General features: G+C 34.1%; 1 protein-coding gene across 3 annotated transcripts in view; it reads right to left on the reverse strand.

Annotated features, from left to right (window-relative positions):
• LOC145674494 (uncharacterized) overlaps nt 1-14,772 on the reverse strand; it is a 277,738-nt gene that overhangs the window by 234,392 nt on the left and 28,574 nt on the right. For all 3 annotated transcript variants that reach the window (XM_081744633.1, XM_081744627.1, XM_081744628.1), the window contains exon 2: nt 6,068-7,783. In XM_081744633.1, the coding sequence (XP_081600759.1) occupies nt 6,068-7,539 (1,472 nt within the window). In that variant the 5' untranslated portion in view covers nt 7,540-7,783. The remainder of the gene's footprint in view (nt 1-6,067; nt 7,784-14,772) is intronic.

Below are 14,772 nucleotides of genomic sequence, written 5' to 3' on the forward strand. Positions count from 1 at the left end.
TATAACCATACAACAAAATAATCAATGAGGACAAATTAGGTTAATGTACTACCACGTAGCAGTACTTGTAATTTTTCAATCATTTATCCACGGAAGAAAACAAGCAGGTCCACTCAAGTTCACAGAATTGTATATCCAAGTCCCGGAGAACGTTCACCGATATTTATTTTTTGACAATTCCTAATTTAAGGGATGGGCCAATGCACCAGTTCCAAAATTTGAAAGGGAAGCATCAATATACAGTAAAACCTGTCAACTTGGCCACCTGCTCGACTTGAACGTGCATTTTCCCCATAAGATATTCGTTACTTATTACTCTGCAAGCTGCCACCTGTCTATCTTGGAAGTTGGCTTCATTGTTTCAATGTTTACCCTATGATGATGATGATAAATTTACTTGCGTATCTTGGCCACGCAAAATACCGTTTTATTATTTTTCTTAACCTTTTCGTATTCCCATATGACAGGCATATGTTCTGTATTTGTGACTGGAGATAAAGAAGCATGGATTCCTACGACTTGTTCTTGGAGGTCAATGGCCAGAACACTACACTGATAAAGGGGTGAATGAAGATGTGAATAAGAAAAAGCATGTACAGGAATTCAGGAAAGGGTTGTATGTATTTGTTCACCTTGTCTGTTTTGGTAAAACTATTAGCTATATCGGCTCCTTTCATCACTGGGGAGCTTCAGTAATTCTGGAAAATTATCAAGGTTAAAGTTAACCATCTCAATTGTTAACTATTGGCACCTGACGACTTATCGAAAGGTAGCGGAGGTTTTGAGATATGAATTCCCTTAAGATTTTCTCAAAACCTCTTTTGCTCCGAGGGAAACGCTTGTAGCTCATTTCAATGAACTGCGTACATACGTTTCCATTTCATGGTTGGTTGTGTTATTACGTTTTCAATCCGAATAATTCAGTGTACCTGACTAGTTTTGGGAAAAAGGAAGGTATGCACATGCATTATACATACTGTGGTAATTTTTCCTACTACTGTATATTGTTATGGTTATTCTATATACATTATTTAAAAGTAGCTGTCGTGCCTTTGCTTATTAAAATTTTATAATCAAGTAATACTAGAAATCCTATTCTAAAAATACACCAATCACACTTATTTTCTGCTAAGTTGGCCACTTTTTAATGGAACCGATGGTGGCCAACATAGACTGGTTTCACTGTACCCGTGTCTTATGAAAGAGTCTGGACCTTTGTACTTACCCATATAACATTTCATGCAGTAAAGAATCATCAAAAGGAGAAATTAAATAAAAGACTCAGAAATTAGAATCCTATGTACAAGCAGCGCCAACCAAAGTTTGTGTTTTGACAAGTCACAAAGTAAAGGGGTAGTCCTTATATACCCCTTCCAAATTTTAAGCGGGATGAACGAATGTACCCATGTCCTATAATAGAAAATGGACTCCTCTATTATACTATATCATGTGTGGTAAAGCCTAATCAATGGGAATAAAATAGGTCAAAACTATCCAAAATTTGAATGTTTACCAATAAAAGGGAAAGAGATGGACCAACCAAACTTACGGACGTACATACCCTCATCGTATAATACTTAATTATTAAGTTGGGCAATTTCAAACTTTAAGGGGGTTGGTCTTATTCACCCCTCCTAAAATTTGGAGGGTGAGTCAAGATAATCATGCCAAAATCAAAAGTGTGTCGACTCCCATCTTGTCATATACATAATCTGGTCACGTGATGTCTCTGCTAATCAGAGCAGACTTTTCCAAAATCACGCACCTACTACTACGCACTAGGCAAGGAATTATTTAAATAGATTATTATTCTTTTTTTTAATAACATTCTTGACTTCAATATTTAACCAAAATAATGATATAACCACTACCTACAATGTGAAAAGATTTCGTACTTTTAGCCCATAAATACAATACCTTTTTTTTTAACCTAATCTAAACCACCAAGGGAAGAATGCATGAGATAACGAAACGGGGATAAAACAAAGCTGTCCACAGGACTTCCCCAACTACCCTCATCAACAGATACATACACTCTGCTGTGTAACCGTCGTGGAAGTTTTAAAATATATGACATGAAACTGAAGCTTCCGCCCAGTTTAAACTACGTCAAGTCATTCGATTTCTCCAGGCGCTGCTCTTGAATTTACAGGGAACTCAGTGTAGTTCAGAAATCCTAATCTACGCTTTTCGCGAACAACATGGTTCACGAGTTAGGGTCGCCTGGCACCATGGATTTCCACACTTCGTCGGGAAGCCCTTTTTAAACTCTCTTCAACAACAGCGGTCATAAAGATTACTTAAAAAGTTGGCGCCGTAATTCTTTCAACAATGAATTGCGATTGAATTATGTTCTTTCGGCTGGAGAAATTGAGTTAACATCCCGTTCAGCAGCGAGGCTATATGCGACGTAGACCTACTGATTACCGTGGAATCCAACCATATGAGCTCCCGCCAGGAATCGAACCTAGGTCTCTCACGCCAAAGGCCCGTCCGCTAACCGCTTAGCCACGAAGAAGCTCTGGCTGGAGAAATAGAATTACATCATTTGGTGGGAAATTCAACCGCACTCAATACGTTTCCACTCTTGTTACTCCACAGTGATTGAACGACAGGCTATGCCTTTCGGAGCGATGGTTGAGCAATGTCCAATGAACAGGTTTCTCTTATTCCCGTTTCGTCATCTTACATGGATCTTCCCTGTCGGCTTAGCGGAGGCTGAGAAAAAAACAAACTAATTCTCCCATAATTCTTTCCATCCAATAATTTCTCAAAGTGACTAGTTAATTCCATTATTATTATTATTATTCTGTGCTCAACATATTTCTCTTACAAATTTATCTGTTTAATTTTGTTCACAGAACAAATTTCACGCCTTCAATGCCTTGAAAATATTACGCGCTATTTTATAGTGTACACTTAATGCGCTGGCAATATCTTATTGCTTACAAGCAACAGATTAATCGGTTAATAAAAAAGAAAGAAAGAAAAAACTTTCTGTTGTGTGTTGCCACTTGCATATTTCAACAAATCAGATAAAATAAGTATTATAAAATAATAAATACGGATTTCTTTTTTACTACAATGTCAGGATAGTAAAAGTTGAATGTACTTAACATTAAGAACAATGGACTCATCTTTGTATCGTAGGTTTTTCCTTGTATATGCACTATGTAACATAAATATTTACGAAGGCTGTGCGACCTTGTTCTCGATCAGTTCCATCTGTTTTGCTGCAAACATGCTAATTCCATATTCGTTGGCGTGGCATATTGTACTGCCGTACAAAAGAAAAATGTGACCTCCAAGTATTTCGAAACAACGGTGTTTTGTATGTACAATTGTAAATTTCTGATTCTGATATTTTGATATATGTAAAACTAAAATTTCCACACATTTTATCCTATATGACTCTTCATTCGCATACAAAAGTATATATTTAAAACATATCTAATTACGTACGCGTTTATCTTCTCTAATAATGAACTAAACTATAATTTCTATTGCTATTTCCGAAACTCAGCAGCAGAAGAACAGAAGACTAAAAAAATAGTATGTAAATAACAGTGGCCATATCGAAGTTATAATAATGTTCAAAATCACTTCGAGTATTGAACCTGTGAAGAATATGTACTGTGTGAAAAATAATTATTTGTATTTCTTTTGATTGAAGATAATAATGTCCCACTTGTGACTTCAGTTCCCACTGTCTAAAGTAAGTTTATGATTTTCGGTCCTAATAAAAACGATTCAAAACGTTTCGAGCAAAGCAGACAGAGCTAATTGAGAACTAGTGAGTTTCGTTTTACAATGTGGAACTACAGTAGACCAACAAACTACGAAATTCATTACTCAAACTTGTAGCACTACATCTACAATTACTTCAATAGGAGAATAACATCAAAAATGGAACCAATTCCTCGGACGTTGAATCCATGTCAAAAACCACTATTTCTGACTGCTTTTCCTCTGCAGAGATTAGAATTGAAATCTGAAGTGTTAATCACGTGTATCACCTTCAGTTGCAATAGAAGAGTAAAATCACAGGTGAAACATATTCTTGTGGTACTGAATCCATTGCAAAAAAAACTTTGGCGCTATCTATTTCCTTTTAACAGATAATACTAGCTGAATCTGTGCTGTCTACTCAGCGCACCGTTCTGTTATGACCATGAATCTCCTCACTGTGCATGTCTCCTTACTCACACAAGTAAAGGATAGGAGACTCACAAAGGAAGTGAACTGCTATGTATAGATGTTGGAGTGAGTTTGTAGCAAATTTGTAGAAGTAATATAAAGTGGAAATATTTTTTCTAATAAATCCATATCCGTCCGAGTACGCCTCATTCTTCTCTTGAGGCCTTTCAAGTTGCCAGCATGCAATAGGGTTTGCCATTCAGATTTAAGCAAAGCGCCTGCAATGTCCGTCAACTCACCATACGTAACTTCTCTACTGGTTGCCTAACATCGTAGTTTTGGCCTGCAACAATGTTAATCTCATGGGCTCAAAACGGCCCATAAAATGTTTAATAGAACAATAACGACAAGGTTTTTGAAAATTTGAATGAAAACTGGACAATCTACACAAAATTTGGAATTGATCAGTAAAAACGGAACGTTTCTAGCACTTGTAGTTTTCGACATCTCATTGTAGAAAGAATCGGAGACAAACATATAAACCTATCATTTTACTATATAGACTAGCTGAACCTGTGCTCTCTACACAGCGCATCATTCACACATCAGCATGAATCTCCTTGTCATTCCTCACATCTGTACATGTCCCTTTACAGACACAAATGAAAGACGTCTTGATAAAAATCGGCAAGGGGTACCATAAAGAGATTTTTTCGATTATTTTTTTTTTTTTTCAATATCTCGACCGTTTGCAAGATTTGAGCCTACTTTAGGTTGGAGTGTCTAATTCATGTATGATCAGTGTTTTCTTTCCTCTTGTATGCGATATGTAATAAGCAAATATATTACATACATATTTAATTATAATGTCTGTGATATATGGTGTTCATTGGACAAATCACTCCAAACAATAAAGATACATCTTAGAATGGAGAAATGGTTATCCTTCGTTTTTCATTACCATTGGCCATGAAATAAATGCCTGAGATACACAACTATGTTGTGTTGAAATGTATAACTCATAGGATGTGTTGCTTTACTTTTTTAAAATTTTAAAACTTCCAGTGCACCCCTAAAAAAATGAAACAGAGAAGTAACGGACCAGTTTTCTTAAATATTCAATTAGAACTGGACAATCTACACAAATTTGAAATCGACCAGTGAAAACGGCACGCTTCTAGCACTTGTAGTTTTCGAGATCTCATTGTCAAAAGGATTCGAGACAAACATACAAACTTTTCTTTGAAAACAAACATAAACCTAGCATTGTAATATATAGATGATCAGTACTGTAAGAGGAAATCGTTGATTTTCAGCACTTCTGGTTTTATCAGATACATAAAATGCAGAGATAGTTATTCTTGGGACGATCAATCTGTGTCAAAAACCTGCTTTTCGATATCTCTTATAGTTTTTCCTCTGTTGAAAGAAGTATTGAAACCGGAAGTACAACAAAATTTTTACCACTTTCAATCTTTGTCAACTATTGCGGGTAGTAGTAGTATTCTGAATCGTTGAATCGACTGAAAAGGAAAACTCTTCTCGTTATCTGTTATCATCTATCGGAGACTAATTTTGAAACCGGAAAGTTTATTTCTACCACTTCCAGTTTGAGTGGATTGTTAATGGGGAAGATGGAACAGAGTGGACGAACTGACTCCAGGAAACCGCTCTACTGTTTTTGTTCTGATACCTGGCGATAGACAGATGGACAGAGTTTCGACACTTATGCATAGCATAGTTTGGAAGTTAAGGTTTCTGAGCTGACAAAAATATTAATATACCTAATGCCCAGACAAGAAAGAAAGTAGCTGCTTTCATATAGTATGTACCTTATAGCATCTATTAGTAATTATGCACTTACAATCATTTCAATGTAGAATAAACTATGATTAGTGATTACAAATAAAATATTTGGAGACAAACTTACTCATCATCCTGCAAAGTGCTTGAGTTATCATTTGAAGTTCCTCTTCCCTCTGGTTCACTGAGAGTTTTAACTGAACGCATTAAGCTAGAATGTTTAGTATCAATGTGATGTTTTGTTCTCGAAAACTGGTATTTCATCTTAAAATGTTTATTTTTTAAACAATCTTCTAAAAGTACACGGGCATTCAAATTCATACCAATAAACTTTTGCTTATTTTTGAACTCCCCATCACTTGAAGTACCATAACATTCATTGTAGAGTACCTTATTATTTTTGGCTTTGTTAGTTTCGGAGACACTATCATAGCTGTTATGGAACTTACTTGAATAATAGTAATCAACTGTTTCTCTCAAGTATTCTGAAGGAAGTTTTAGTCTTTCAATAGCCACTCTAAGGCACTTTCCAGTATTAATATTATTCCCAATTTTATTATCATGGAAAACATCAGTCGGTTTTACATCATATTCTTCCGTGTCATACATAGCTCCGGTATTTACGACTTTGACATCGATATGCGTTTCATTCTGTACAAATAACGGACTATGCAATTCATTTCTATAATCTACATTACCTATTCCTTCCAAGTCTGATGTTGAAATATGATCCGCCTTGTTTCTAGTATCGCATTTTTTATCATCTGTACCGTGAAATCTCTGGTCTCTTTCCCCTTTCCCAATGAAGTTAAGAGACCCACTGCCTACATCACATTTATTCATTTGTTCTAAGGTATTGCAAGAATAGTAGTCTTTAACTAAATTACATTCATCTTCCACTTTATTACTATTCACCATAAGCAAAGAATTTCTCTGTAGATTTCTGTATTTTTCTGAAGATGGTATTTCTTCTAAATCTAATGTTTCTTTTTCATTACAAAACTTTGTACAATCTTTCTCACGTTTAAAATATTCTTCACGAGAATTTGCTTCCTTTTTGTCCTTTTGATCAGATCTAAGTAATTCATTTTTTTTGTAACACAATGCAAATGGTTTCTCGCTAGGTAGTTCTACTGTCATTTTATCGTTCGGTTGACATTTTGAGCTTTGTATTTCTCCTTGTAATTCCAAAGACAATTTCTTCCCTGATAAGTCATAATTTTCACACACTTCTGGTTGCAAAATAGATTTACAATATACTTCGTCGTTTTTGTTCTTGGGAGAACTGCTACTCCCATTGTCATTACAAGGATTAAGGTTACACTGTATCATTGATATTTCATTTTCAAAAACAGTGTCTTTTGAATTTCTTACAGGTAATGTTGTATCGCTACAACAAGATGTATTTTCTTCCTGCACTATTGACAGTTTTCTTTCAAACTCTTTCAAAGTAGTCCACTTGTGTGATACATCAGTATCACATACTGCAATGCCATCATCTACCGTTGACACTGTTTCAGCAACACTAGTTTCGAAACTGATAACTGGTATTGACATATTAGTAACAAAAGACTTGTTATTTTCCTGTAGTTCCGACATCCTTCTTTCATAAACAGTAACTTCTGAATTGATAACTGACAAATGTAATGTTGAATAATTTATAAGTATTGGTCTTGTTAAAGATTTGATTACTGTATTGACTTTAAATTAATTTTAATTGACTTATAAAGCGTCCGGAACACAGCAACATTATTTGAAAAGAAAATAAAGTTTCTTCATTTTCTGATGCAGTGTTCATAGTCACCAAAAAAGAGTACTGTATTCTGCTTTCCCGCGTATGATACTAAAAGAAAGAAAAAGATCCAATTAATATACATTTTAAAAGTGGAAGATATCTTAATTGCAAGTTCCAATCATGAAATTCATATAGAAGAGAAACAATATATCAACAATATGTTGAAACAAAACTACAAAAATAAAACAGATGTAAATATTTAAACTAAATTACAGAGACATTACATGTCGCACCTTATTTGGTGAACAGTTCATCTTGGCATTTTTTCTTATCTTATACATGATTCAGTGGAGAGAAGAACTATGACTACTACTACTACTAATATTAGTATTAAATAAGAAAGTTTGCTTTTAATATGCTTTAGGAGTCCATAGTCAGAAAAAAAAGTTATCATTTATATTCCTTTTCTCTGCTGTCATTTCTTCAGGCACAGACAATTCCAGAAATTGGAGTTCCTAGTTCCTTACTGTAAAATTTACTCCTAGCTGAAATAAATGTTTAGAAAACAAAATTAGGGATCAATTCCACACTGCCCCTGAGTTTAAATGAGACAACTTCATGCTATACACCAACACATGCGGGAATCTGAATTATATAAAATAGTGTGTGTTCCTTTAGCAATTAATTGTTTCAGAAGAATCGCGGAATAATAGCCGATAAGGTATTCATGTATTTACTGATGGCTCGGGATTGATCGACGGTGGGGATGGGAATTTTTTATCCTCTTACAGTTGTTCTGATTCCGCTTACGGGCTCACCAGACTGTCTGAAATGGGTATTTGCTGAAATCTGAGGGACTAAGGCGGCAATCCTGAATATATCTTGTCTACAAAGTGTGAAACTTTACCTCCACCTTGTCTTTGGTTCACCTAGGATCTGTTTCGAACTGGGGTACTCTACTTCCTTCATTTATTGTTTTGAAGCAAAAATGGTTCCTTTCAAAAAAATTCAAAGAAATATTATAAATTAAACTCTAAATAAGTAATCGGTAGTGAAAACAAACTGTTTGAGAGCAGCTCAGTTTCTTCACAAATACCACAAACAAACAAGTTTACCAACGCAATTAAAGTTGCTGGAACAGAGCTGTCATTAAGAATATATTGTACACGTCTGTTCACAAAACTCTAGACTGCTTTGCAGAAACTAAATCCAAAAAATTGAACTTAGACTCTTAGGTGTCTCGGATCTGCTTACAGGGAAAATTATTTTTCATCTATTCTGCCATAGAGTAACATGCTTATACTTAAAAGATCAAAAGACTTTTTGCACGTTGTCGCCAAGTAAACGTGTAGTTCGTATATAGAATACAATGATAAAAAACACAAAAGGAAATATCTTTATATAATAGATCGATAGATAAAAGTCGAAACCTGGCATACTGAATAGTACGTGATGACTCAAGCTTGTAGGCGACCGGATCACCAAGGAAAATAAGATACACAGACGGTGCACTTCCGAAATCATGCTTTCGTGGTTTGATGGTTAGCGTCACTGCCTTTTCGGAAATACTGGGGTTCTCTTCAACCTTTACATGGGCTCGAATCTATCTACCAAAAGCTTAAGTAAAGACTTATTGCAAAGAACATTCATGTATCATGTATGGATGTAAGAAAATTATAAATACATCACAGCTAAATAACATAGAATATGAAGATATAACTACATATTAAAACAAATCATAAATCTTTCTGTTCGTATCTAATGTGAACGTGGTCCAAGGTTCGATTCCCGGTAGGAAAGCACAAAGAAATTAATATCACAATTATTACTTTCATTAATCGTCTGTCTTCTTTACCCTAAAGGGCATAATCATATGGTGTTAAAGAAAAAAAACTCGTGTTTTAAAAAATATCTAATGTTCATTTACTTATGAACATAATTTGATACAGAACTAAACGCCAGTTTACGCTCGAATATCTAACTAATCTATGGGATAGTAACAAATGCAATACTTACAAAACAATATCTAAAGTATTAACAAGAATGAATGACAATACTGAACTAGAATTTATCCACCGGAATGACGTCATAGTGCATGCAGCTTCAGAATTAAATATATCTACCGGTACATTTAACATTTTATTGTATAACTTAGGAAGCCTGTAGAACAGATAACGTTCAACTATTAATAGTAAGGAAGTGTCGGATGTTTTAAAATTCAAACAGCCCCATTTCAAAAGAAAACAAAATTTGTAGAAATCCTTAGGGGGATTAAGAAACACTTTTCATTTCAAAAATCTATGAGTATGCCAAGTTCTGAATTTATTCCAATTTGAGGTACGTCATCTTTTAAACTTTTCATTAAAAAGTAATCTTCATTTGATTAACGGCAAACTTTTCTTCTTCATTTAGACACCCTGAAAACTGAGATTATTCACTATTGGCAATTTTTGTGTGGGTTAATTCCGGGAGGCTACAATGTCAAATTTCATTATTAAGTGGCTAGTAATTATGGCGTGAAGAAGGTGTCCCATTTAAACAACATGGGGAAGAAGTGTCATTCCCTATAAATCCCCACTAGAATTGGAGATTTTTATTTTTGGTAGTTTACTTAGATAACGCTATCAAAAACCTTCAACTTACCAAATTTCAAGTTTTTATTCTAATTCCAATTCATAAAACATGAGATTTAATATATTTTTAAAAAGTCTATTCAAATGGCTCCTGTCTGTTTCGCCGAATGTCCTAAGTTACGGAATTATTGCACACGTAGGCAGTCGGCCATGTTCGGCAAAACAGGAATTAATGTTTCGCCAAATCATGTTAGGCTGAAAACTAGTTAAAAGGGAATTCACGTACAGAAAGAGATTTTTCCCATCTACGTCTTCATTTTCTTATGATTAATTTGTGCAATGTTGCCAATTTTCATGGAAAACTCTGCGTACCGTCATCGAGCGTTACATTCCACTTAGATGTTAAGTACAGAATATTTTTTCCTTTATAAGAAACTTCTAAATTACGTATGTTACTTCGTGATTCTAACCTCTTATTAACTTTCAAATAGAAACATTTATTTGAGAAGTTTTTTTTTATTATTATTATTATTTTTACTTCCTTATCCTCAAGAAATTTCTGGATTGTACATTTTATTTATTTATACAGACGTATAGATATTACGGTATCTACGGCCTTAAACCCGTCACTTATGAGGGACGTAGTGAACATATTCTTTTTCTTTCTGATTCAAGCACATTTTGGGAAGTTCTCTTCTATTTGGACGCATACTACAAATCAAAGTCGTCTGTTTCTTTTTCAAAGATCCGGTTAATTTTTAACTTGTAAGAAAAGTTATCGCAAGTAACATTCAGTCCTCTGTTGAGAAAAGGATCCATCGTCTTTAGAACAATATATTCGCATAACTGTAAGTCCCGACGTCGTTTTTGGTCCTTTTCCACGTAGAGAATGCCATTTAGTACATACCTTGACTTTACATCTGCAAGCAGCCAAATTTTAATCCAAATTTGTCATGCATATATTATTTGAATTTGCATCTCATCTTCGTAGGGAATAACTGTTCATCCACACAAACACTTTCTTGGATTTTATACTGCCAGATACAATTCTTTATCAGTAAGTTCCACACAGATGATGAAACACACTTGTCGTCTTTCAGCCTTGAATTGCTAGGGCACTTTTCATCAAATCGAAGATACTTCATTATTTCAAGAAATCTTGTTCTTCCCATAATTTTTCTGTAAAATACTTGGAAGATTTCGTTCTATAGTTCCTTTACAAGTATATCTGAAGCTACACGAAATATCAATATTGCTAGAAATGAAACGGGTTCTGGAATTCACAGCAGCCAAAGAGAATCTAAACTCATATATATATAAACAGGTTTCTCGCGAATTACGTCGTGTGAGGCAGTACGCCACTGTTCTGTCTGTAAACTTTTATCCAGCATGTCCTATCAGCTGCTTTAAAGATATTTCATCGATTACTTCTGGAAGCTTCTGTATCTGTTTTCTTCCTTTTATCCGAAGAAGCAGCTTCAGACACTGCATTCTCGCTACTACTGCTTCCTTCATCAAAGTAATATCACTGTTGTTCTTCCAAGCGAAATTCCTTTTCACTCAAATCTCAGAAATCACGTGACATTTTACCAGGTGTCATGTTGTTTTTGTAATTATTCGTATGTACCTTCAAAAAAACCTTTATTTGTACAGAGAACAGTATTACCAAAGAGATACGAACATTATTGAAGAAGAACATCATTCAATGAAGTGTCATATACTTTACTTTACAGCAATGGAAAGCAGAAATGAATCATATAAAATAGCAAACTCATTGGAAAAATAATGTAAAATATTTCAAAATGTATTATTTCCAAGAGAGGTACTACCATTTAGCGTACAACCTATAAAAGTGTCCACATCAAAAACAAAATGTAGATTTTTTATTCAGGCAGTCAAATTGACGGTCTGGTCCTTCTAGGGGTATACAACAAAAATAGGTATTTATTTAAAATAGACACACAATGTTTATATGCTATATCAAACCTCTCCTTAAAATAATAAAAGTCCTAAAGTTTGGTTGAGTAACTCAAATAAATATATGAGATGTAGAAAATTGTTTTAAGTGATGCCGTCAAAATTACGGCTTGGTCCTTCTAGTGTTAAAGATCATTTTTATTCACATACAACGTGTTCATAGTTGTAGAACTTATTTTCTTTCGGTTTATATAACACAGTTTCTTGTCTACTTAACGGATAAGGTTCCCTTTTGGAAGCCGCACCTTTTTATTTTAAGTTTCACTTTGTTATTTTAAAAATCAGTTTTATTTACGTATACGTGTAGTGTGTGCATAGCTATGGAACTTTTTCTTTCAATTTATATGACATGGTCTACTGACTTGTGTAGCAAACGAGGTTTCATTTCGACCCCGCACCTGATTATTTGATTGATGTGACTGTTTATATGTATCCACAGAACATTTTTCAAATGATTTGGTGTGTAATTACAAGAACGGTTTAAGAAAAGTTCTTTTATGAAATTTGATATAGAGCAGTCCTAACGTGATAGCAACATCTTTCTGGAGGACGGGTCTAAAGCCGCGTGATCGGCAGTCCTGGCAGAATATTTTGCATAGTCCGCACATTGACTCAACATACCTCTCAACGGTCTGCATAACATTCCATAAAAATCGTCTTAGATGCCAACTTAATTTGGCACTTTCCGTTAATCTGTTTCATACTGCAAAGTTTGGATCACGTAAGAGTCTATTTTCGTTGTATGGTTTTCGCGCGACGTGTAGCTCCCCGTCGTGATTTTTGTACCAAATAATTTTCTATTCGTAGTCATCCTTGAAAATCATGAGGCCGAGTCTAAAGTTGAACTCCTTGGATCTATCTAAATCGCAAAGAAAAAGAACAAGGCTAAGATGAACGAACTCGAAAAATTTTTTGAAATCGCTTTTCTTAATATTCAACTGAAGCAAAACCTCACAAGATAATAAATTTAAGAAAGTATGTAAGTTTATATTTTAAATAGTTATATACTTTAGGTATTAAGTTTGAGGTGAGAGAAAAACAAGTTACACGTAGTTTATTTCTTGTTGATAATTTCGTTTAAAAGTGAGTGCTTTTCAAATGTAATTTTTAATTTACAGTTTGTTTCCAAATATCTGAAACTGTCAAATAATATTGCTAGTCGGGATGTGAAAGGTAATACAATTTGTATGGAGTAGAAACGGAGATATCATTTGGGCTTTGCATTACTATTTGTGTTTCGATTTTTCCATGAATGCAGAAGTTATTTTATTGTAGGTTTTGCAAATCTTTCAGAGGATTTCATTCCAGTTTCAATGTTTTATTTATTTTCTTTTACAGTATTATTATTATTGTTTTACCATTTATGCATTATAAGGAATTCAATTAAGATTCTAAATAACTTTAACTAATATGAACTTTGTGAACATTTCGATCTAGATCTCACAAAAAAGATAGCAATAGACAACTGTGGCTCCACTGGCAAGTTGCTCTTTGGGTAATTCCATTACCCTTAATTACAAATACTTCAGTGTGTTACTAAGAACAAACAAGAATATTATATTTCAACTCTAAGTACCCATTGACAAATACTTATCGGAAAACTGTTAAGAAAACACACTTATATAAAACAAAGATATAAGTATTTGTAGAAGTTCCGTTTAAGTATCGTAGACAGGCGTTCAACCAATCAGAGATAAGGACCTGTTTATATTTTTCATTGGCCAATCTCAAACAAGCATTTGTTTACATCTCTCAGGCGTATCTAGCAGTAACTGCCCTTTCACTTTTCTATAAATAATCCTTATATTTGAATTTACATCTTAGTTACCCTTTAGGTGTTGGGAGAAAGATCTTTTTACATATATTTACTGAATTAAATCGTTATTAACAATTAACCAAAAGATATTACCTCTAATTAAAAAAAATGGAAAAGAAAAAAGTATTTTCTGCGCTTAACACTACGTGGAGTGTTTTTTTTTTTTTTTCCATAATCAGCCTAACCTTCCATGAAAATAGGCAACACTGCAAAAATCAAGCTATAAAAATGTTTAGACTTTGCTGGGAAAAATACTTTTCTGAATATAAATTCCCTTTCACTAGTTTTCGGCCAAACACGAATTCCTGATTCGCCGAACATGGATGCTTGCCCAGGTGTGCGATTAGCCAAAGACATTTGACGAAACAGGAAGGCACGCATTCAAATAACATAAGGAATCTTTGCCATGTCCCATTTATACTTTCTGAAAATTTAAAAATAATATTTTAACTATTTTCTTATTGGTTTCTCTTGTAAGGTATAAGCATAACAAATTTCAACTTTCCACGTCAAACGAAAGCACCTGCGATTATATGTCAGTGGGTCAGTTCATGTAGCATTATATTTTGAGATTTTTGAGCATATAAAAAATACACACTGAAAAACATTTTCTATCCGCGGTATTGTACCTGCAACATCCACTTTTGAAAAATTGTGTTTTTGTGTATTTGATATTTAGCAAAACTAAGTAAATCTTTAAATGTTCGTCTCCCAAAATTCCCCAGAAAGTG

Source organism: Thermobia domestica, chromosome 17, assembly GCF_964235325.1.
Source record: "Thermobia domestica chromosome 17, izTheDome1.hap1.1, whole genome shotgun sequence".
Classification (NCBI taxonomy): Eukaryota; Metazoa; Arthropoda; class Insecta; order Zygentoma; family Lepismatidae; genus Thermobia; species Thermobia domestica.